The 26,685-nt window shown below is 27.4% G+C and overlaps 3 protein-coding genes across 4 annotated transcripts in view; 1 reads left to right on the top strand and 2 right to left on the bottom strand.

The window, feature by feature from the left end:
• Positions 1–8,798, bottom strand: LOC132939677 (protein takeout-like). The gene is made up of 6 exons (XM_061006977.1): positions 8,428–8,798; positions 2,780–2,872; positions 2,545–2,692; positions 766–899; positions 553–702; positions 1–379 (listed from the first exon to the last, which is right to left on the bottom strand). Exons 1-6 carry the CDS (start codon positions 8,546–8,548, stop codon positions 225–227), a joined length of 801 nt encoding a protein of 266 aa, XP_060862960.1. The 5' UTR covers positions 8,549–8,798; the 3' UTR covers positions 1–224.
• The window catches only part of LOC132939678 (protein takeout-like), a 19,316-nt gene continuing 1,406 nt past the window's right edge, over positions 8,776–26,685 (top strand). The window contains exons 1-3 of one of the 2 annotated variants that reach the window (XM_061006980.1): positions 8,776–8,884; positions 23,280–23,523; positions 24,278–24,411. In XM_061006980.1, the coding sequence (XP_060862963.1) occupies positions 23,333–23,523; positions 24,278–24,411 (325 nt within the window). In that variant the 5' untranslated portion in view covers positions 8,776–8,884; positions 23,280–23,332. Of the gene's footprint in view, positions 8,885–23,086; positions 23,201–23,279; positions 23,524–24,277; positions 24,412–26,685 lie in introns of those variants that run through there. The other variant, XM_061006978.1, reaches the window with a different exon arrangement.
• On the bottom strand, positions 9,076–19,958 carry LOC132939680 (protein takeout-like). Its single transcript, XM_061006982.1, has 6 exons — positions 19,872–19,958; positions 11,689–11,781; positions 10,727–10,877; positions 10,373–10,506; positions 10,162–10,311; positions 9,076–9,393 (listed from the first exon to the last, which is right to left on the bottom strand). The coding sequence occupies exons 3-6, from the start codon at positions 10,819–10,821 to the stop codon at positions 9,242–9,244; spliced, it is 531 nt and encodes a 176-aa protein (XP_060862965.1). The 5' UTR covers positions 10,822–10,877; positions 11,689–11,781; positions 19,872–19,958; the 3' UTR covers positions 9,076–9,241.

Below are 26,685 nucleotides of genomic sequence, written 5' to 3' on the forward strand. Positions count from 1 at the left end.
TTAGGAACGCATATCAATGATTTTTATTCCTTTTCATACATTTTTAATAATAGTAATACATAGAAAATAGTAACATAGTTTTGAAAATAATAAGTACAAAATACAATGATTAAATTATAATCATGAATCACGAATATAATAATAATATAGGTATACGTTAAAATAATTCGAAATAGGCTATATGTACAACAATGCTCACATAATAATATAGTTACATAAGTCAACTAATCATCTTGTAGCCACAGTTTTGTTGGCATGTGACTAAATGCATCGTTCATTATCTGTTTGAATATGGTCGATAGGTTTTCACCAATATTCTCCTTCAGACCATTCACCACTTCCAACGCGTTTTGATTCAAAAACGTGTTGACAGTTCGTCCTGTGAAACAGCAGTAGAAAACATTATCGAAAATATAATACATTTTGACAGTTTAACAATTTACAATACTATAAAATGTGGACATATTGTCCTTTTTATATTAATATTGATTCGTGTACATAATATTATTATGTTTTTACCCAAGCCAAGTAATTTTGTACGATTTTACTTACCCAATACTTTGTTGCCGTTGAACAAATTGTCAAAGTTGACACGCATTGCGGCCAAGTTAAAGTCAACTTTCATACTGTTAGCTACCATTACAGTTTCGTTCATATATTTGGGGAAGTATATATTTGTCTGTACGTGCGTGGTTACATTCTCTGAAAATTAAACAAATGTAATGTTTGCTAGATGTTATGATTTAAGTTTTGTTTCATACTCACTCAGAAATAGTTTAGCATCACCTACACCGACCAGTGGTAACAACAATAAATTTCCTTTCAGATCGTATTTCGATTCTACTTTGATTGTTGGTATGAATAGACCAATATCTAGACGATTTTTAACCAAGTCCATCCTAAAAGTACACAATTATTTCATCATGATATTTTTAAAATACAATTTTTAAGCAAATTATTGTTGGAATATAATTTAACGCATTACACATTTGTTATTTGTTTCTCCTGTAGATTACCTCAACATCTGAGTATTAATTATATGATTATACGTATAATACATTATATAAAATCTATATAAATCTATAAAATAGATTAGAAGTATTCAAACTTTTTCATCCCATAGCTCCATTGTCCATTTACAACATAATTTGACGAATCCCAAATTAATGAGATAATAAAGAAGTATGACAAAATGTATCAGGTATATTTATTATGTTTATATTTATTAATCGTTTTCATTATCATACCATCACAATGGAATTATTATAATATGTTTTTCCTTCTGTGCCACAGCTTCCTTGACAAACAATCGTGACGCCCCTTGGAGCTGTGAGTGTTGAGGAGCCACGTCATGAAAGAGGGAAAATATTGAATATAATAATAATGTTAATGATGACGATGGCGATTAATATTTAATATCTTATTTTATTCTAAACGTAAAGCATTTTTATTTCGGCTTTATATTCATATTTGATTACATTTGTTGTCTGGTAATAATTTATGTATATTATATACTTATATAGTATATACTTTATAATATATCTATCTATATACAAGGAAATGTGGTTGTGTTTTATAGATTCTAAAACTATATGATCGATTTTGACGAATATATTTTTATAGATTGTTCTGAGAGATACTAGAAGACAGAAAGATTTCAAGAATATCTACGTCCAACAGGTGACGCTGCACAAACTTTATAAAAATAGTATTTTTGTTGATTACTTACATGCCATGTAAACTAATCATATATGAATGCGACAGAATGCTTTGTAACATAGTGTTGCCGCTGTTATATTTTTTTTCACGGTATTCAGCTAGTTATAAATAAATAAACACATTTAAACCTTAACTTCTTTTGTCATTAATAATTGTAGAGAACAACCAAAATGTTGCGAAGAGAAGCAAGCCGCGGGATAAAACATTTTGAATACTTATAGGTACCTTTAAATAATTTAAAAAGTATAAATTAGTAGATATAAAATAGCTCTTGTTATTATTATTTCTAAACAATTATTATAGTAGGTTGTAGGTCCCTATTCATTTTACTAAGAATAATATTATGGTTCGATCAATAATTATCGTTTTTTACATTGAATAAATACTACTGTGGATGAACCAAAATAGTTATCCTTGTCTAAAAGCAACTAGGACTTAAATATCTACCAAATGAAATTTAGTTGGTATGTAATTTTTTTTATAAATAGAATAATTTTTCTATAGACTATTTTCTGTACATAATTATATTTGTATATACCATATTTATGGTAAGCTGAATAGGTATAAATGTATAATTACATATAGGTATAATATACATATTATGTATTATTTTGATTTTTTGTATTCTTATACTTATATTATTATGCGTAGGTAGTAGGTACCTACTCAACATTATAGTAGGTAAATATTAGTTATTACCTGCCTTCTATTATATAAATATATTATGAGCACCTATTGCAATTTGGAATAGATAATTTGAATCATTGGTCATTATATATTTTTATAATTTTTAATTTAGTTTTTAAATTATTTAAATTGACATACTTGGTATACAAAGCGGTCGTATTACTTGGTCCGTGGACAATAAGATTTGTGAATGCTCCGGATAATGTTATGGCACCTTGGCCTTTAGTTAAAGACACTTTGTCAATATCCATTGGTTCGAACGGCCTGGTTCCAATTTCCGGTATACCTAATCCAGAGTAATATTTTAAAATAAAGCTTAATAGGTAATTGATTTTCATATTACATTATATTTATATGTACATAAGTATATTACCTTTTGCCAAGTAAGGAAACATGTTTTGAAAAGTGTTACAGATACATTCATCCAAATTTGGGTCTTTCTTTTTGCAGGCGTTTAACCAAATAGCTAAAACAATTCAACATATACATTGATAAAACAATAAATATCTTAATTTCTAATTGTTATCGTTATGACAAGATGTCAGGAAATGTAATATATAATGTAATATATGAATTCATAATATTATTGGTATATAAATATATAATGTATTTGATAGTTTATGTTATTATAATTTATAAGTATTTATTGTAAAAATGATAAAGATTTATGACACGTAAAATTAATCAATTATTTGATTATAGCAGGACTTTGGGTATCTATGAAGACAACTTAATTTCAGTTGATTGTAAAATTCCAAAAATATCTAAACATGTTTTGAAATAAAATATAAAATTATAACTCTCATTACTTTTTAAAATAACCATGGGAAAAATTAGGTAACAACTCTGTTGTATTTTATATGGGAGTCGAGTAGGGTGGCAGTGTAATGGATGTGTTAAATTTGAATTCAATGTTTAATCTTAGTTTACGATGAAAAAACGATTTTGAGCGAAGACAATCTAACTTTTTGGTTACCAAACAATAATAGTCTTAATAACAAGATTAACATTTTTTTTTATAAGCATTTAAAGTTCAAATTCTGACAAATTTATCCTAGTGTAAATGTACAAAATTCTAAAAAATATATAAACACAGTTTTGAAGTTCAAGTTTGAACAAAATTAGATATATTATCAAAAAAGAACGATTTTAGTTTTGTGCTTTAATCAAAAAATATTATTCGTTGATACTTGAAACTTATAAAGTATAATGTATATTGTTGTATACAAATTATATTAACTCAGCAAACCGCTTACCCTATTAATAATAATAATAATAATAATAATAATAATAATAATAACACATAAATAATATAAAATTTCCTTGGCTGACAAACCGTCTCCGCTCAGATTCGCGTTTTTCGTATACAATGATATTATACCATTGAATTCAAATTTAACACCATCCATTACAGTGAGCCACTTGTAACCTACTGTACAGCAGAGTGACACCCACTTAAAAGCTTTTTTTAGTTTATTTTCTATAAAAGTTGATAAAAAATTTTGGTTTAGTCTAAAAACTTAAAAATTTAACACAAGGTTTATTATAAGTTACCTAAATTAAAAAACAAATTGAGTGTAAATGCGCAATATTTTTTTATGAACGCATAAAGAATTTTGACGAATTTATATAAGAATAACCGTAGCGGTATCTTGCAATTTCCACCAAATGTTTGTATTAGAATTTTGTATATATAGTATAATATTTAAAAATCTTTTTAAGCTAATTACAGATTTGAAATATTCTTCTATTTTTTTTTAGTATTTTGTCCATAAAATATGTCAATAATGAAATATTGAAATGTATGCTTGGTCAAAAAGCTTGAAAATATTGTATTATATATAGGTACAAGGTTCTTCCTTATAAGTTGTTAAAACTGGAATTAAAAAAAAAGTTGAGCTCACTCCAAAATAATTTTTTATGAACGTTTGAAATTAGAGTTTCGACAAATTCATAAGAAATAAGAATCGAGAAAATTCGCACATAACATTGTATTTAAAAATTCAAATAATTTTTAGTATTCATACATAAGGTTTGAAAATGTAATATAAAGTTCCATGTAAGTTTTTCTTGTAAGAACTATAAAAAATATTTGATTGTAATTGCACAAATGTTTTTTTGTGGGTGTCTTGACTCTTTAGTTAAAATATGACGAACTAAGATATTCACGCGTAAAATAAATATTTCTCATCAAATGATTTTATTTTTCTATTGTAGGTATACGCAGATACACTTGATACTTGAAACATTCCGCTATTACTTAAGGAGATTCCACCCGGTGATTGTCTCTCTTTGTCTCTCACAAGCGCGACATAGGATTTTAAACGTGTTGTTTGTCAAACATATTAATTGATCTAATGAAGCGATACGTATTCTGAAAATAGATTTGAATTTGTCGTCGAGTCTACTTGAAATAAAATTTCCCACATTTTTGATATTTTCCCCCAAATTTTTAAAAACGTTATGCTAAAAAAGAGAAATTAAAAAATTTTGGTTTTTAAATTTTTGGAGAAATTAAAATAAAGAAAAAAAATGTGGGAAATTTGATTTCAAATAGACTTGACGACCAATTCATCGATATATTAGATCAATTGCCATGTTTGGCAAAAACACGTCTAAAATACTATGTCTCACGTGTGTTGGACAAAGATAGAAATCTGCACGGTTGGAATCCTCTTAAATTATAATTTTCTATATACTCAATACATTTTTTTTTTTATTAGGTACTGTCTATTAGATATTACTTATTACTTAATATAGCTTGACAATATTAATACAAATATATATTACACAACAATATTATAACATTATGAATGATTACAGTTGTTGCGATACAAAAGATTATAATTGACATTTAAACTAATGAAGGAATTATGTAGGAGTTGATCATGATGATAATTATAATTTATATCTTTATAAGTGTGGAAATATTTAACAAGAATTGACTAGGGAGAAACAATACCTTTTGCAATAAATATATTTATATCGCAAGAAAGAAGGGAGATTAGTGAATTTACATTTTTAATTGATTGTGATATAAGAGATGATCTATGAAGGTGAATTTTGGTTTTTATCGTTGCTTATTTAAATATTTATAAGAGTAAAGTAGGTTGTGCAAAATACCTACCTACAAATTACAAATTGAAACATTTGCATTTATATACAAGTATCATTGAATCAACTTCTTCAAACGTTCAAGCAATACCTAATAACTGGCTAACTATAGGTACCTTTTTAATTTTTGTATAAAATATTTTTATTCAAAAAAAATATATCAGAAAATTGTTCGACAGACCTATAGACCGTAAATAATATTATGTTTCCTGAGGTTCTTTAAAACTTTACGGTGTGCAGTTTAAAATTAATTATTAGACTCATTGTATTTATTCATTTCTGATAGGTATCTGCGGTTTACGATTTTAAGTAAGTACATTATTATGTAACCTTAGGTAGATTTTCAAGAAGTTGTATTGACATAATGTATTTATGGTTTGACTAAAATGTATTTATTTTATAATGCATTTAATTATTTAAGGAGTGAGTGAAAATATCTAATGCGTACATTATAGTTTATAGCTATAGAGGTATTATGTGTCCAACAAGTAATTTCATATAAATTCAAACTTTAATACTATAGGTACACCACAAATGATTTGTTATGTAGGTACCCATATAATAATATTATATTATTATACATGTACAACGCTTTATATAACACAATACACACTCCGGTATATACACAGTCCGTACACCGTCTCTATTATTGTAAGTAGCCAAGTAGGTACTTACTACCATTGAGTATATATATATATATATGTATATACTCAAAGCTACTACCTACCTATTTCGTGAATCACGAGATGCCCTGCATCGAGTTCAGGCGTTACATAAAAATATATGAAAACATCGTTTGTTCTGTGTATATATACATGGCTATACCGGCTCCTAATACCTTATCCGCGTATAATGTTAATATTATTATAATATGCATTTAATCCCCTTCGCGGTACCTAGCATATAATAATAATATATACGTCTTCCGAATTCGTTTTCATCCGCATAATCGACCGTATACATATATATACACGTATATTATAAACGTATAATTACGTATGTAATAATACATATATACGTACCTACGGTTATAATGGGTATAGGTAATAATCTTTAAATTATTATCGCTACAAACTCGCGCGCGTCGCCGGACACTTGTGGTTTGCTTTCACTGGGACCGAGTGGGACCGCATAAAATATATACGGAGAAAAACGAGTGAGAGAGAAATAGGAAATTTTTTTTTATTACAGACGTTTCGAACGCACTTTCATTAATGAGGGCGCTTACTTAATGGGTCGGTCGCCGGACCAGCGCAGCAACAGCAGGTTATAATATTAATAATAATAATAATGTGTCCGCCGCTCCAAGGCGATATATTTTATAATAATAAACAAACAAGTAACAACTACACTATTATACACGCGCACGACGACGACGACGTACACATAATATATTATTATTATTATTATTATTATTACCTATACACAGACACACACACAGCCGAAGCGATCCGTCGCTTGTGCGCAAAAAAAAAAAAAACGTTCGTTCTTACATAATTCGATAGGGACTCGATCGTGTGCGGTGGCGACGACTGTACATGCGGTGACGTCGACGTCTACTATAACTACTACCATATTATTACCTATATATATTATATACATAATATTATAATACTCGCCATATAGGCTTATAATGGTTTATTACTTATTGGTTATTACTCGTATTATATTATTATTTATTATTATTATATATTGTATAGTGGCACCTATACCTATACATATATTAAATATCTATATCTATGTACTATGTACATACTATATACATATTCTGCAGTGCCTATATATATATATATATATATTAATACAATGCGTAAGTTTTATGTGTATAACATATATTATATTATTATGGAACGTTTGCGTTCTGGTTATATATCGTCATATTGGTGTGTGTTACGTAATCGGTGTACGTTATTATTTAGTCGGTAAAAAAAACGAAACATTTAAAACATTGGGCTTAATAGTTTTCTTATATAAAACGATATTGAACATGACAATAATATATTATATAGGCGTATTGTTATATGTTCTATGTTACAGAATTCCGGGAGCCAGATGAAAAATAGATGATGATTATTATTATGATGTTCACGACCTAGTCGTGCACCGGTTCATTGGTTGTCGCCTTGTGCGTTATGTGTAAGCCAATAGTTTTTGACCTGTTTAGGAAGTAAATTCGTGCGCGGAATGCTTAAAGAAATGCGCGGGGTTGTTGCGAAACGCCACTCGGGGTCGGCGGCAGCGGCAACAATATAATATTACAATATCAAGCTTGGCATAGGTACACCCCGTGTACTATATCGTTGATCGTTTTTTTTTTTTTTTGTAATTCGGCTATTACATTTTATTACATCATACGTGTGACACTAAATATATCCGACGTCGCGTGATAATATCTAAATGTATATAGATAGTCAATCGACGTGATAAAGGTAGTCCTATACGAAGCAGTTCCGAGGATATGCAAATCGAACGTATAGAAATATAAAACGTAGGTACGTTAGAATTAAGTTTAGTGAGGGGGTTACCCGAGATTAAAAAAAATGCATTCCTACGGAAAGATCGAATATGGTCCACCGTGTAACGACAAACGATTTACGATTTTGATTACCAAACGCGCATTCGATATAATATTGTGATACAATATTTTTTAATCAAAAATTATGTACAAAGTAACCGCGAGTGATTTGTCAGGATTATATAGGTATCGATTTACGTCTGAGAATCGAATAATTACATCACCCAGCCGATTAAAAAGCGTTGACTAACGAAGTCAGAAGAAAATCGTAAAATATCCGTCATCGGAAAACTGTATAACGAATATAACAATATATATAATATGTTATGTATCATAATCGTAATAACTATATATTATTATTGTTATAATTATTAACCACTATAAATCCTTACGTGCGGTTTGAAGTGGCGGTATCTGGTCCTGTTGAATCGGCTTTTGGCTGCCGCTGGCTTGAATCATCGCTATACAACCGAGGGTTGTAGCGCACACGACTATAGCCGTAAGAAGCAGCATCCTGTTTTGGTCGGTCGTTCGCACAGGTTGTTGTAGTCGTATGTCGTACGCTCGCACAGGTGTTTCGTGATCGCGGCTTAACGGGGATGTGCGGTGTTGTGTGCGCGTTAAAGTGACAAACGCCGATTGAAACACAAAAAAAAAACCGTACAAATTATCCTCCAGAAATCGTCCGCGAGAGAAGGAAATAAAACAGACCAAATCCGTACTAGACAGCGGACACACAGACTGTTGGCGTAATACTTGCGACCGGCGTAATATTACAAGCGCCGAAGAAGACTAGTTTGAATGTGGTCGACAGAGAAAGTTTTTATCCGTCGGCTGTCCGTACGTTCGGTACGTTTGATTGGTCTATGCGGTATATATATATATATATATAATGTATATACATATATATATATATATGTTTATTATTATTTTTTAATACCGAATTATCGAGTATATGTACCTACTATGTAACATTGTAACATAGTGTAACGAAAGATACAATTATTTAAAAAATAACACGACAAGTATTTAATGTGGTTAAACGTATTATTTGTTGTAATTGAAAAACCTTATAATATATAGGTACGACGTTAATAATAAAAAATAATAATAATAATCATAATACAAATATGAATAAAAAATATTAAAAAAGAACATCAAATATTTACACATAATTTATGGATTACTTTCAACACATAATAATACTTAAATTAGTAGAAAATCCTCTATCGGGTATTTATGATACAATTTGTTGGCGAATTTTTTGAAGAGATCACCAATCGTTTCTTCGAGAATAGGTTTGAATTCTTGAGCAACATGTCTCCAATTATCATTTAAAAATGTATTCATCGCTTCACCTATGAGAAAATAAAACCATGTTATTAAATAAATACTGTTGGTAAAAGTATAAGTTGTAAATATCCAACAAAAGAAGTCTTGTATGTCTTTTAACACATTTTCTCATTATATATCTATCCATGTTCCATAAAGACTGTAAAATAATATCATTAGAGATAAAAGTAAATATAGGTAGGTACTAATATAATGTTAATACATTATTGTTATTGTACCTACTTTAATATGGAATACAATTTATTTGAGTATAATTACAATATTACATGATTTATTATATCAAGTTCAAGTATATCATGTATTATCTAAACATATTAATATACCTGTAAACAAAATTATTAAAAAGAAATTTAATTTGTTTAGAATAATAATATGCGTTTAAAAAAATTGTATTTTAAATTAATGTATTTGTTTTGCATTTTCAATGTTAGGCACTGGGTTGTTATTGCCAAGTCTTATTATTATGTGTTCATGACACATATGACACAGCACAAAAATAATCTTAACACTTTTATTGCAAACGAAATTTTCAGATAATAAGTTTTATGTAAAATATGAAAAATATACAATACTTGGATTATAACTATTAACTTAGGTATTCGTATATAAATCATATAATTAATAATCTAAAATGTTTTAATGGAGTTTTTCAAAATATTTTTCAATCATCAGTATACTTGATAAAATGTATTTTTATTTTATTGTTATATTGATGTTACATATAGGTAACTTAAGTAGGTAGATTACAGTTATGAGTAAATATATTATATTACCAAGTTCCAAGTCGCCTTCAAACAAGTCACTGAGGTAAATACTTGCATGACCGATTTGAAAATCAATGGCTACATCTTGGACATTGAAATGATTTCTACCTTCAATTTGAATAGTATTACCTTGGATGAGAACATTAGCCTCAATATTTGCTAAAACATGAGGAAACCAAAATTAAATTAAATAAAAAGATATAGACTTGAAATGGCTCACTATAATTTCCCTCGCTTAGACCATGCCCAGAAATGGGTAACATAAGAATTCTGCCTTCGATCGAATAATTGGCTGTCATATGCAGATGAGGCAACCATACTTTAATTCGAATCCTCTCTTTTTCCATATCCACTCTGAATAATATAATCATAATAATAAATTATTGATATCCACAGTTGAATTTTGTATATTTAAAATTGAAAGATTAATGTGTGTACTTATAAAGTATAATAACTTTAATTGTTAACTTAAAAAAATATTAGATTTATGAAAAATACAATGTTTAAAAAAATGAAAGTTATCAGGAATTATAAAAAGTAAATTAAAATATTTTATTTTAACTTTATAACTTACTTTACACTTTTTAAAATAAATTGACTCGGCCCATACACACTAATATTTCGATAAATTGATTGTACGCTGACACTTCCCTTGTTGCCTTGGTTCATCACAATTTCAGGTATGTAAAGTGGTTCACACGAGGGTATAAATAATTCCGGAATTCCTGATAAACATATAAAATAGAATCAAAATATTAATGTAATAATACTTTAAGAATTACTACAACACGAAAATCATTGAAAAGAGTTTATACTTTATAATATTATTGTTTCACCAAAATCATAATTTACTCCTCAACATATTTGTAAAATTCGTCGATTAAAGATCTTCGAAGAAGTAAATTGTCATATTTTGTTATTAATTCCATAGGTTATATATATATAATATAGGTAATTCAGAATTTTCCAAATATTCGTGTAGGTACATTTATCTATATTTATTTTTAATAGGTACTTTGATATCAATGTTGTCTGTTCATCACTTCGATAATGTGATCGAAGTTATGTATGGCTTGTACTTGTTCTCTAATTGTTTTTGTTAGGAACCATTAAAAGTTAATACTGGAAACTAATTATTATCAGAGGAAAATGTGATGACATAACATTTTCAACATTCAAAATATAATGTAATTTTTTAATTTGAAACGAGATTTTCAAATAATGTAAAATATGAAGACGGTAAAATGTGTGTAAGAAATTAAAATTATAAACAAATTTAAGTAATAACTAGTCTTGAGTGATTATAATTTATAATTCGGTATAATAAAGTAACTATATATATTTATGGATTATGGCCCCAATAAAATTTTAAATCGTCAAAATTAAAATAAATTTGAATACGTTTTTGATTTAACTATTTCCAGCTCATGGCTAATAATGAGCATAAATAATGTTAAAGCTAATTATATGTGATATAATAACACATTTCAAAATCATTATTGATGTACGACAAATAAAAATAAATTAATATCTTACCTCTTGCCAAGTATGGCCTTAGGTCTTCGATAGCGCATTTTATACAGTCGTTCAAATTTGGATCACTTCGATGACATGGTCGTAATATTTTAGCTGTGAAAAAATATTGTTAAGCTTAATATTATTTTTATTATATTATTTGGATTAGTCTTACATAGTTTTGTTGACCGTGTATGATCGATGAAATCATTTTCAGAACGTATGTTTGTCATAAAAAGTACAAGTGCCAAGAAACACAAATTATAATTATTACTCGTCATTTTCTTGGAATTAAAAATGTAGTCTATACTCTTCAAACATTAAGTAAGAGATCAGACACTAAAATAATGATCTGAAAACCCGTAGGTATATACTAAACATAAACGTGTGGTTAAATTGTTTTGTACGCAAAAAAACTATTGTATACAAAACAATTAAAGTTTTCCGCGTTTACAAAGGTATAATTGCAGATGATGTGTATGATTTATGATTGTTGTTTACTTTTATTAGAGGTTTTGGTTTAGTTAAGTTCCGCGTTGTTCACACGACAGACGTGTCATTTTATCCGTTATAAAGAATTAAACAAATAATAAAAAAACAAATCTAGTACTTAGCGTAGTCTAGAAAAGAATCAATAATATTATATTACATTTATTACATATATTATATATTTTTATAGTTAAATAAAATAATGAAATAGTTATAAAATGTTTTAAACATGCATGTATTTCATATCATGTGTTTATGTATCATCATATCATATATTATAATGATTTATTTTTGAAATATAATGATGATTATAAATCACCTGATTATATACCATTTAAATTTGTGTAGCATAACAAATTTTATATGATAACTTCGTTATTATTTTTTTTTTTACTAAAACAATCTGTCCAACTATGTGTATAGGTTTAATTTGATTTTATTGTAATATTGTGTATAATATGTACCTAATAATACATATTACATATCTTACATTATTATTATAATATTACGTAGAATTATTTATCAATTATATTTTGTTACGGTACACCAACAGGAGATTTAAAATATGTCAAACCAAATCGGTTCATGTGACGTTCACCCTTAAACTCATCCCTTGCCCGGATGTCTTTATTTATAACACTCTAATTCCCAGTGCTTTGAATGTTAAATATCTTGGCTTAACCCTTGATAAAAGGCTGAGCTGGGCCCAACATATTAAGTCCAAAAAAATTAATCTAAACCTACGCCTACGCCTTCTTAAAAACCTCATCAACAATAATAAATATACTCACATCAATACCAAATTACTTATCTATAAATCACTATTAAAGCCTGCTTGGACATATGGCCTACAGCTTTGAGGAAGCGCAAAAAAAACCAACATTAACAAAATCCAAACATTTCAAAACATTGCACTTCGCAAAATATTAAATGCCCCTCCCTATGTCTCTAACTTCACTATTCATACAGACCTTAAAATGCCTTCAGTTTCAGAAGAAGCTAAAGCATATTATAAACGTTTCAATCTCCGTGCTTTAACTCATCCCAATCCTCTTGTCCGAAATCTGGCTAATCCTACAATCCCTGGCGACCCTCCGAGACGGTTAAAACGGAAATGGTGTCGTGATCTATTGGCACCCAATTTTAACTTTAATTAATATTAATTATAAATTAAAAAAAAAAAAAAAGAAAATAACTGAAAATATAAAAAATAGCAAATGGGTGGCTGCTTTTCTCAAAATTGTCACGCTATGTATGTATAAATGTTATTAAGGATACTTGTATTTTTTTTTTAATAATTTGTATAAAATCTGTTTCACATCTTCTTATTGTGCCAAGTGGTATAGATTGTTGATTTCATTTAAAAATAAAAAAAAAAATATTTTGTTACATAATATTATAGTTGTTAGTATTTGAGTTTTGTATTGGGACTTATATGCTAGGTTATAATGTTATACACCAATGTATATTTATAAAAACTATTTTTCCTAATTAGATGTTTTAATTTGGACAAAGTTTTTGGTAGGTAAGTATCCATCAATATTCAATGGTGTCATCCATGTTAATTGTGGATTTAAAAAAAAAATTAATACAATTTATATAAGTTTGTAATCTCTATAAGTCTAAGGGCCCGTTTTACAATAGTTAAACTAAGGTTAAATCGTGGAATTCGGCCGGTAAAATCAGTGGGTTAAGCGTAACCGAGGTTTAAACTATATATATGGTTGTAAAACGGGCCCTAAGTGGGGCGTAGATATTATTTAACTATTTAGGCATGTAAAAGAAAGTTTTGTCCTTATCATTCCATTAAAATATTGACTTTGAGCAGAGGATTTGTGTGTGAATACGGATTATAAACTAGATTTTTATAATATCATTAATCTTAATTTTTAATTAGAGAAACGATTTACTTCTAGAATTGAAAACATGATTTAAATTATTATTATTTTATACATTAATTTCCTTAATTGTTTATATAATATGTTCAATATTTTATAATTATTTTTTTTAGATTCTGAGCGAAGCGATGAATGTATTGATTCTACAGTGATGTGTGTTTTTTTTTTATTTTTTTTATTTTTTTATTTTTTTTTTTATTTTTGTGTCTGTCATCACCTTTTAGGACAGTAAAAGTGCTTGGATTTTCTTCAATAGTAACTTTTCTGATAGGAAAGTGAATCTAGTTGGTACTTTGGGGGGTCAAAAGTAAAAATTTCCCAGTAGTTTTCACAAGTGACGTGAAAAACAAAAGAAAAATTAAGGAAAAACGGGAATTTTTACGCAAAATCTGTTTTCAAGAAAATCGATTTTGGTTTTTGGTGTAACTCTAAAACAAATGACCGTAGGGACATGAAATTTTGACTGAATGTTTATATTAGCATTTTCTATACACCATAAAATATTTTGACTCTTTTTGAGCTGTTTACGGCCATTGACAGTTTTCAATTTTTTTAGTTTTTTTTTTCTATAAATATCAATAAAATTTTATCTGTTGAGTAAAAAAGCTTGAAAATTTAATAGAAGGCTCCTAGGTTATTGTTTCAAAGGCAGATGAAAAAAATTAAAAATCCTTAGTCACAGTTTTTAATTATAAACATTTAAAGTTCAAATTTTACATAATACGGAAAAATCACGAAAAATAGCAAATTATTTTGAGTTGAGAATTCATAAAAATTTTTCTTTTTAAATCTAAGATTTGAAAATGTAATATAAGATTACTCATAAGTTTGTCTACCTTTATCAAAAAAAAAAATGTCTAGAAGAAACTTAAATTAAATTTTTATGAGCGTCTGAAATTTATATTTTTACAACATTTGATATTTACTCGATTTCTCATGTAACAATTTTCTTATTTTATTGTAATTAAAAAACGAATGACTGTAGATACTTGAAAATTTCACTGAATGTTTATATTAGCATTTTCTATACACCTTAAAATGTTGAAAATATTTTGACTCTTTTTGAGCTGTTTACGGACATTGTCAGTTTTCAATTTTTTTAGTTTTTTTTTCTATAAATATCAATAAATTTTTATTTGTTGGGTAAAAAAGCGTGAAAATTTAATATAAGGCTCCTGATATATCGTTCTAATAGCAGTTGAAAAATATTAAAAATACATAGGCACAATTTTTTTTTATAAGCATTTAAAGTTCAAATTTTGACAACATTTATCAAATTTATAATTTATTAATTATTTTGTAGTTAAAAATTTATAAATTTTTAACTTTTATGGCTAAGGATTGAAAATTTAAAACAAGGCTCCACGTAAATAGGTTATATATAAATTACTTTATTCACAATAATATCATCAAATATACTTGGTAAAATCATAGGCTGATTGACCGTTTTCGCTCAGAATCGTTTTTCTTATACAATGATATTATATCATTGAATTCAAATTTAACACCATCCATTACAGTGACCCACTTGTAACCTACCGTACAGCAGAGCGACATCCACTTATCCACCTTTTTTTTTTTAATTTTCTTTCTATAATGTAATATACAAAGAAATATATCTACTCCTTTAAGTCAAGGCTTGAGATAGAGTAGAGAGTTGACATATGAATAATATAAATTTTAAAATGTAAATAGTAAATTACAAGAAACAACTTATTATCTAACAATAAATGAAAGACACAACTTTTTCAAATACAGAAAATCGAAACAATTCAAAAAAGAGATGTTACAAAGAATGAAAAACAAAAAAGAAATATAAATTAATATATATAAAGTAAATAGTCGAAGGAACAAACTAATATCCATTTCCAATTCTCAACCTGAAATATAATATGTAATTTTATAAAATAAAACGCTGGGTAGTATTTAAAATAAAAATAAAAGATATTAAAAAAGAAAAACTTAAATTAACAAAAATAAGACTATAAAATCAGCAAAATACGGACAATTATACTAAATGAGTAGACAAATCAGCGAAAAGCCACTTATAAACTGCATTTTTCCCATTGATTATACCACCATGAATATTTTTTTTGGTTATAGTTGACAACTGGTTGAAATAGGTTGGACCTAAATAATCTATAAACGATTGCCCAAAGGTTTTCTTCGTGTACTTTACTGGTAGATTTTAAGCTCTATGTTCTCTTATTTGAGAAAAATCTGTATTATTTAAAGGGTTAATACATTTTTTTATAGTAAATAATATTGCAAATTTTTTGTATAAGTAATTTATCGGAAGAACTCCTAAATTTGAGTAGTTTAGTCTTGAAGAACCTACTAATGATTGTTTATTTAATATTATTCTTAGTACATTATTTTGATTCGATTGAAGACATTTTAAATAGTTTTCTTTGGCACCACCCCAAACTATCAGGCCATACTGAAAAATAGATTGATACAATGCAAAATAAATGGTACGTAAAATATTTAAAGGCAATATACCTTTAAGTTTAATAAATTTGTATAATGAATATCTGAGTTTGCCTACTAAGTTTTTAATATGTACGTTCCACCTTAAATTATCGTCAAAAATGATACCTAAATAACGAATTTTTGATATTTGTTTAATGGCTATACAATAATTTAACATGTTGCAGTTCAATTTATCTTTGCAATGATGAATTACTAAAGGAGAATCTTGGTAGATAATCTTATTTATTGAAAACTTCATAAATGTAGTTTTCTCCAGATTCATCGTTCAGCCCAGTTCGCATATGTTCTTGTATGTTAAATTTAGTCCCTCCGAGGCTTTGAGGTGAACATCCTCCCAAGATTTACCCGAAAATAACAGACAAGTATCATCATTCATCAGCATAGGAAACCAATTTACCATCAAATTTTAAATCACAAACTGCATTAACATATAATATGAACAGTAGGGGGCCTAATACACTACCCTGAGGCACACCATATTTAATAAAACTAGCATTGCTGTTAACATCATTTAATTTCATTATTTGTTGTCTATTCGAGAGGTAGCTCTTAAACCAGAGAAGACTTTTGTTACTTATACCAAAATTAGGTAGAATACGTAATAGAGTATCGTGTTGAATAGTATCAAAGGCCTTCGCGAAGTCTATGAAAACAGCAATCGCTTTCAGACCATTATCTAGAGAATCGTATAAAAATTGAGATACATTATATAATGCATTTTCTGTGCTTAAGCCTGGACGAAATCCAAATTGATTTTTATAATACAATTTTATGTAATACAATAGTCAATAGGTTCCTCAAAAATTGTTGTTATAGTGGAAATGAAAAAAAAAGTTGGTCGTAAATCCACAATATTTATACTATTCAATCGTTTGAATTTAAAATTGTTGACAAAAGTCATCAAATTCACGAAAATTTGCAAACTATTTTGATTAAGAAATTTATAAAAAATTTTCTATTTATATCTAAGGTTTTAAAATTTAATAAATAATATTCCCCATAAGTTTTCCTACATTTGACAAAAAAAAAATTTTCCGGGAAATCATATACATTTATTACGAGTTTTTGAAGTTAAATATAGAATATGGTGGACCGTCCAGTTAGTGAACACCGTTCAGTAATTGAACAACACGAAAAAAAAATGCTTTAAAATTAAGAAAGCTAGGTATCTAATTGAATAATTATTTTTTGTTTTCAGTAATAAACATAATGATCATACTGTATAACCACAGTTTGGTAGTTAACATGTGAATACAATTAACAATTCAAAATCACGATGATCGAATTTCCATATTTTTGGACAAATTTGTCTAAGGAAAATGAAATACAATGAATTAATTTTTATGGGAACCGAAACGCTTATTAAATATTAATTTGGAACTATTTGTTTTATTATTATGAATAACAACTTTCGTATGATTTCTTGTTTAAAAATTAAAAAAAATGCTTATTACAACTACATAATAATCTTATGTAAGTATTCAATTACTAGTTACTAAAATTTAACAAAATCTAGTAATTGAATACTATAGTTCAATTATTGGAATTGCTTTAACATCATTGAATCCAGTGAATGAACAGGTATATTTGATCGTGTTTAGTTACCTACATAGATACCTACCTAATAGTAATAAATATTCATATATTCTACCAATACTAGATAGCAATATTTAGGTGTGGACTTATAAAAAATATTTAACAGAATTAAATACAGTTAAATAATAACATTTATAATAATAATATTTCAGAATGGCCAACAATGTAACTTCCAAATTATTGTCAATAAATAAAGCTTCTAAAGTTCTATTAAATATAAGATTATCTATGAAAATATCAGTAAAAATTATTTAAGTTAGGAAAATGGGCCCTTGTTTATATTTAAGTGATGAAGAAGAAAATCAAAAAATCTTAATTTTAAATAATGCATGCAACACTGGGTTTTTAATAGATTTTCGATTTCATTATCTTTTTTGATAGTCGATAGGAAAGCGAATCTAGTTGATGCATTCAAGAGGTCAAATTTGAAAAATTGTTTTCGTAAGCGTTGGAAAAACAACTAGAAAAAATTTCAGAAAAATGTAAATTTTTACGCAAAACCAATTTTTGGAAAAAATCGATTTTATTTTAATGTAACTCATAAACTAATGCTCGTAGATATTTTTAATTTTCACCGGATGTTAATATGATAATTTTCCATTAGTTGAATTAATAAATAATATTAATTAAACCGACGGTTTAGATAAATAAATAATTTTTGAAATATTTTGACTATTTTTGAGGTATTAATATCAAGCCATTGGACATTTTTTATTTTGAAATTTTTTTTAATATTTTTTTTCATAAACAATTATTCGATCGATCAAAAAACGTTGAAATGTAATACGAATATTTCCACATGAGTTGGTAATAATGTAATTAAAAAAAAAGTTGAGCGGAAATCCACAATAATTTTTAATGAGCGTTAGAATTTAAAAAGTGTACGATATTAGAATATTGGATGTTCTATTCACCACTAAATTAATCGATATTTAATATTTTATTGTAATTCAAAAACGATTTCATATTATTGTAGATATGGAAGTAGTCAAGTAGATACCTAAAAGTTTATGTTTTTAATTTTTATTATTATTATTATTATTGAGATTCTAACATCTCGACAATTACCGTAAACGCTACTTATATAATAAGTATGACAATTTACATTTAATCATTCAAACAATATGTATGAGACTAATGAGAGTAATGCTTATTTTAATTACCTAAAATACATTAAAATTCCAAGGCTGTAGTGAGGAAGTGTGTAAAGAAATCTAAATAATATTGATTGTTTTCTTTTTTAAATGTTCAGTCATCCGTATTTTTGTAAGTTACTTTAGAACTACCTACTTAAATTATAATACTTATGCTTTTTACAAGTAATATAGGTACACATTTTTTAAACAAATATAATACCTATAAGCTACCATTTAATCGTTTAATTGAATTTGCTAACCCCCGGACATTTTGTAAAATGTTTTTTATATTTCAATACTCTTATGAAGGCATAAATGTTAGGTTTTAAATTATTGTTATTTTTTGTCACCATGACAATAATTATAATAAGCACTGAACATTTTTTTATGTAGGATTTTTATAGAGAGAAATCAATACATAACTATAACATATCTACTATTACAACACATTTTATATTTTTATTTAATTTTATTACAAGAAAATATCTGAGACTTGAGTTATTAAGATAAACAACATACTATAACGGTCATATACTGCAATACTATAATATAGCTATTATACATTTAAACTGCGAAATATCTGATAAATTACCTGTAAATTTCCACAAAGACCCACAATAACTTACTTTTAGATGTTAAATTATTTTAGTCTGTGTTGTGTCCTTCCACCTTGCTGTGTTAAGCAACAGATTTGTTAGACTGCCAACTAAAAAACGAATGGTGGATGTCCATTAACACACAACGCGACTGCAATATATTCGAAGTTTTCTGGGTTGACGTAAACATACAGCATAATAATATAATATTAAGAATTAAAATAATTGGCAATTATTATGATCATCAGCAATCTATTAAACAAATTTTAGTTATTTAAATTGTTATTAATCAGAAAGTAATTAGTATTTAAAAATGGTACACACACGTACATTTTTTTGGTAGGTAGGTAGGTAGCTTTTTATGATAGGTAGCATACTACACCAACGTAGCAGAAGTAGAAAGTAAACTACACGAGTACAGGGGTGGACTGGGAGTACAAACATGAGGAAACAGATAATTCGGCTCAATTTTGGGCTAAAAATAAAATATTTAGAAGTTATCGGTCTAAATGTATTCAAGCAGCCCAAATTTTCGTCGGGGATCCGCTACCCTAGTCCGCTCTTGCACGAGTACCTATGATTTACCTATATAGGTGTGATGAATAATAATTTATGACAATTTCAAAGAGAAACATTTATGTTGTTCAAATGTAATTTGGACTCAAAAAATACGCTCAACGGGAATAATGATCCTATTCTGTAGAATCAACCAATTTAACTAATAGAAAGTAACTCCATAGAATTGCGGGCAATTTGAAAAACCAGCACCGGATTCCTTAAATGTAATGTCATTAAAACGTTGTTAGGTACCAATGTATTATATTTGTCTTGGTTCAGAATTTAAACTAATATAATGGAATATTTCTGTACACTGCAATAGTGCAATAATAATATACCTATTATGGATATATGTTAAAATATATTACTTCAACTTCCCACTGCCCAAAATTTAATCGATCACGACGGCCTCTTCCTATCACACATCACCATCACTATATTACATATTTTATTGTATTTAAAATACAGAGTGTATAATACAATAATAAATTATAAATGTCTAAAAAAAAATGTGAAATAATTTTAAGTGTGAAAAATGGAAGAAAAATACGGTAGGCTTATACTGGGAAATTATATACCTACCTAATACCTACAAGTTTGCCCTCGGGCTCTCAAAATGTAATGAGGTGTTTAGCGTATGATTTCTAATAATTAATGTTTGAAATAACGATTTATCATATTTTCACATGTGTGTTGCAAAACTTGTAAAACGTATTCACTATTCACGTTCACGTATATAATCCGCGAAGAATTTCTACCGACACCTGCACGAGACATTATATCGTCATCCGTTTTACTTATGTTGATTGTTATTACTTATTGGTTTTCCACATTACACATGATACAATAGTATAATTTTAACGGAAGTATTTAAATTTTTATAATTTTGCACGAAATTTCTTCTACAATATAATAGGGCCTAGATTAATAATCTCAGTGGTAATAATCCAGTGGCAGATCCAGGGGGGTGGCAAAGAGGGCATTGCCAGTTTTAACCGTTAAAAATATTCAAAATTTATCACTATATAGTGAGACATCCAGACAACAGATTTATTTTAAATGTGGGTATAAATATAAAATAATTAATAATTTTCTTAATCGACTTCATATTTTCAATACAACAATTTCTAAATGAACAACACAATAATATTAGTACCTTCAAATAAAAACAAATAAAGAAACAATTTAGTTATTAAGTTACTAAAGAAAAATTGATCGCAAATAATACAATTAAGTATCTCACAGTTTGAGCTGTTTACGGACATTGTCAGTTTTCAATTTTTTTAGTTTTTTTTTCTATAAATATCAATAAAATTTTATTTGTTGGGTAAAAAAGCGTGAAAATTTAATATAAGGCTCCTGATATATCGTTCTAATAGCAGTTGAAAAATATTAAAAATATATGGCCAAAATTTTTTTTTATAAGCATTTAAAGTTCAAATTTTGACAACATTTATCAAATTTATAATTTATTAATTATTTTGTGGTTAAAAATTTATAAATTTTTAACTTTTATGGCTAAGGATTGAAAATTTAAAACAAGGCTCCACGTAAATAGGTTATATATAAATTACTTTATTCACAATAATATCATCAAATATACTTGGTAAAATCATAGGCTGACTGACCGTTTTCGCTCAGAATCGTTTTTCTTATACAATGATATTATATCATTGAATTCAAATTTAACACCATCCATTACAGTGACCCACTTGTAACCTACTGTACAGCAGAGCGACATCCACTTATCCACCTTTTTTTTCTTTTTTCTAGCTATAAGTTTTGAAAATGTAGTAAGTAGTAACTACTAATTTGACTTATTCAATTATAATATGAAAACTTTATGTATTAAAAATACATAATATTGATAGAGCTAATCATTTTTCGTGGTTTGTAATTATCTACCATAAAATATAATTGATGACTCTTTTTAGAAAATAAAATACCTTTTAAAATTGCATTAAAACATATTATGTACGTTTGTTAGTATCTACTCACTTATCCATAATTGGAACACCAAATTTCGGACATATTCTTTGAGACTCGGAGAGTGTTTATAATGTTTATAAAGTTAAGTTTTTAACCTATATAGGATGGATGGTGGATCACATAGGAATTTCGTTTTGTATCGAATATTATTTTTTTTATATACTGGGTTGACAATTGACATTTGCTTCAGAAATAAAAGAGACGTTTATACTAAAATGAATATATACGTTTTTGTAGCATATATATCGTATAACTTATTCAATAACTACTTGGCCGATTTTGAAGAAAATGTTAGAAATTGTTTTCGTATTTTTTCAGACAATTGGTTTTAGCTATCGTATTTTTATAATAACTCCTAGGGCGTCGAATAGATAATGACCTATAAGTACCTTTTAGTCACTCATAATGTGTTTATTCACGTACGATTTTGACTTAACCTTGACGATGGCCGTAGGTATTTGTATTATATAAATTGCGATTGTTACCTATATCTTGTAAATTCTAGTCACACTGTGAGTTCTATATTGGGTTCACTCATTTACCGAACAATTCTCAAGAGGAATATACCAAATGTATGGCCTGACACAAGGTTATTTCCAGCGCCTGATTATATATATACCCGGTTACTGTTTGGCGAACACCCCACAAATTAATAAGTCATTGATAGAAAGAGATTGGATTTTATCTAGCTCTTTATTTAAGTTTAATATGGCAGTTAAACTAATAAGATTTGTTTTGTATATAACCGTGATTAGTGAAATTAGTGGTCGATCATTACGTATGTATATTTAAAATTTAAAAGTTATTGGTAACTACTGATTTTGGAATTAAAAATCAACCTCAAATTTCTTTTTCAGCTTCATACATCAAACCATGCAAGCGAGATGACCCGAATATTAATGAGTGTTTAATGAATTTATTGGAAAACATTCGGCCATATATCAGTAAAGGAATACCTGAAATGCACATACTACCTTTAGACCCAGTGATGGTACCATCAGTGACTTTGAAACAAGATTCAGCCGGTTCAGTTAATTTTGTTGCATTGTTTACAGATTTGAAAGGTTATGGAGCAAAAAATTTTCAAATGCAGACAATCAAGTAAGTATTTTAATGATAAATTTAATAGTTCAAATTTTTAAATACCTTTATAGATTTATTAACGTGTGGACGTATAGTACTATAATACGCATCACTATATATTCAGTTGAAAAAAATGAACATTATACATAATACATATACGCTAATATCTTCCCTTCAGGCCTCAGGAAGACTGAGAAAGGGCCCCACTGAACAGGTTCGTGTGGGGCCCAAATTTAGCTTGATTATAATATAATTCATGATTTCATCTAATATTATGGGTTCTTGTTAGCAATTCATATCTTTCTAACAACTGATTGGTTCATGGCACAGTTAGTGATGCTTATAAGGATCAGAAGAGGATATAGTTAGCCGAAAGAAAAATTATGGAATTTTGAAGTTAAGACAATTAATGAAAAATATAACCATTTATAGTTAGTAGCTTACGACGACATTTTACATTAGCTTTAACCCTTCTGTCGGCTAGAGAGGACAAGTCAAGAGACTAAAATACCTACTGAAGTGTAATCGTGTGGTACAAGGTTTAAATTTTAGTATGTACCAACACAATAGCAAAACTTAAGAACTTTCGCTGCACACACTAATCTCTATTTGCTTACTCAAACTCAAATTGATAGAAAGTGGATATACTATATAGTGTTAATTACAATACTTCATATTATGAAGACAGATATACCTATATGGAATTATAAATTTCTAAACATTTCATGTTAAAAAAAATATTATTTGTATACAAAAATATGATTTTCTACAGAGCTAGTTTCAAAAACCAATCATTGGATATCGACTTAAATTTGCCTTTGTTCAGGATCGAATCCAGGTACGAAGTCAATGGAAAAATATTAATACTGCCTATTAAAGGGAATGGCAAATTCGTTGGAAATGTTAGTAAGTTATTGAAAGTAAATTATATTAGAATTTATTTAGAGATACTTATATATTCATTATTCACAGCATAAACCAAAATAATTTAAGTTATTTTTTTTTTTTTTTATTTAAAAGCCGCTAGTATAGACTATGATAGCTTAACAATTACATAGTAAGAATAAAACAATATAAAATTGAGATTAACAAAAAATTAAGTACTTATATATAGGTACTATATAATAAAGCCAGCCTCCTGTATGAAGACAATTATTGTTTTGATAGCTGTTTCAGAATTAGAGTTTAAGATGGAAAAAAGATTGATGGGAATATTAAGAGACATAAGAGTGTTGAAAAGAATTAGGCTTTTAAAATTTAAGTTATATAACTATACTATTTTGGATTTTATTCATTATGTATGCCTCTTTTATCTCTGAAATATTAATCTTCCTTAATATTTTATAATCTTAAGAAATTTGCGAGTTTTATTAGTTTTTTTAAAAATTATTATCGATAAATAAATGTTCACTTGGTCAGAAAATTTGAAAATGTAATGTCAAGTTAACTAATTAATGGGCATTACGTGGACGTGTGTTATGTGTCATGGGGGGAAAGGAGGGAATCTAGGTCAATTTCCACCCGTTGATTTTTAGGGATAATTGCCTCCTGTATATGCAGACAATTCCCACTAATAATATATTTATAATATATTTATAATATTTATTATATAATAATATATTATGATGATGTGCATGCGGCTTTACGATATCTAACCTTTTATTTCAATTTCAGTTACATCAACTTATGAGTAATCTTGTATTACATTTCCAAGTCTTATAGGTATTAAAATCAAACATTTTATGAATTTTTATATTGATTTGACGTCTCAATATGTTTACATATCAGATCCTATGAATAGCTTTTTTCATTTACCTATTTATCTGTAATTTAAAAAGAACAGATAGTTAGTTTTGGAATGTATAAAAATGTATATGACGTTTTTAAATAAATAAAGTCAAATTTTGATATTTAAGTGAATATCCAAAATTATTTTCATAATCCATATCACTTAATTAGATGGATTGAATAGTCACTAGTCTGAACTTGGAATGAAAATATAGGTTTTTTTTAGCAGAAAAAAACGATTTTTTCGAAAACTGGTGTTACGTTAAAATTATTCCTGTGGTTGCTAGTTTTGTTTTGATTTTTCACAATTACCTATTCAGAAAATTAGGTAATATGAATTTTTTACTTGTGGTTTCCTAAAGTAGGTACTTATTAATATTCACTTTCCCACCAGCAAAAATACTCAAGTTGAAAATCGAAGCATTTTTTCTATTATAGAAAGTGTTTCCAGACACACAAATAAAAAGATAATTTTAAAATCAATTCATTCATCGCTCTGCTTAGAATCTTAAATATCAGTTGTGTTTGAAACTTCGACAATTAGAAAAGTGAAATCCGTTATACACGTATAGCTACGTCGGAAAAAAGTACCTGTAAAATAGTTTAGTGAAAAATGTACCGAATTACCAAGAATGAGTATTTCGGTACATTTCTATAATTATTGTACTTTGTATTTTAGTGTGTAATGTATAAAATGCTTGTACACATATATATGTTATCTAACATATTTGGTATGGTAACCCATATCTTTTCATCCTATATTTGATCATAATCTTGGTTTCATTACACGAACTTGTACAAATTTTAATAATTTAAATGCCTTTAAAAGTATTTATTTTGCGTTTTTCAGATCTTAATTAGAATAAATTATGCATCCCTTATTTGGTCTTCAAATAACATAGGGGTAACTCATAATCTCGAAGCCGTTCAGAATCGTTTTCTTCGTTTTTTAGCATTTAAATTTAAAGTCGAACGTCCACGACATTCAGATTATAATGGAATATTATCATATTTTAATGTACAATCGCTAAATACAAGAAGAAGTATCCTTCATTGTTCATTTTTATTAAAACTATTAAATAATACTCAATAGATTGCCCTTATTTACTGGAACGATTAAATTTTTGAATTAATACCAAATTCACCAGAAATCAAGAGGTTTTTTAATCAATAATGTTTCTAAAAGATACTTAAAATCATTACCTACGAATATAGGTACTGTTTTATATAGGAAACACTATGGATATTAATTTTGGTTAATAATTAATTATGGCTGTAAAATTATATACCTCATAATATGTTCTTTGTTATAAAATTGAATGTGAATTTTATATTATTCGTATCTAATTCTATTGTATCTGTGTCACTACACAATTATATATATATATAAAT

Source organism: Metopolophium dirhodum, chromosome 2 (assembly GCF_019925205.1).
Source record: "Metopolophium dirhodum isolate CAU chromosome 2, ASM1992520v1, whole genome shotgun sequence".
NCBI lineage: Eukaryota > Metazoa > Arthropoda > Insecta > Hemiptera > Aphididae > Metopolophium > Metopolophium dirhodum.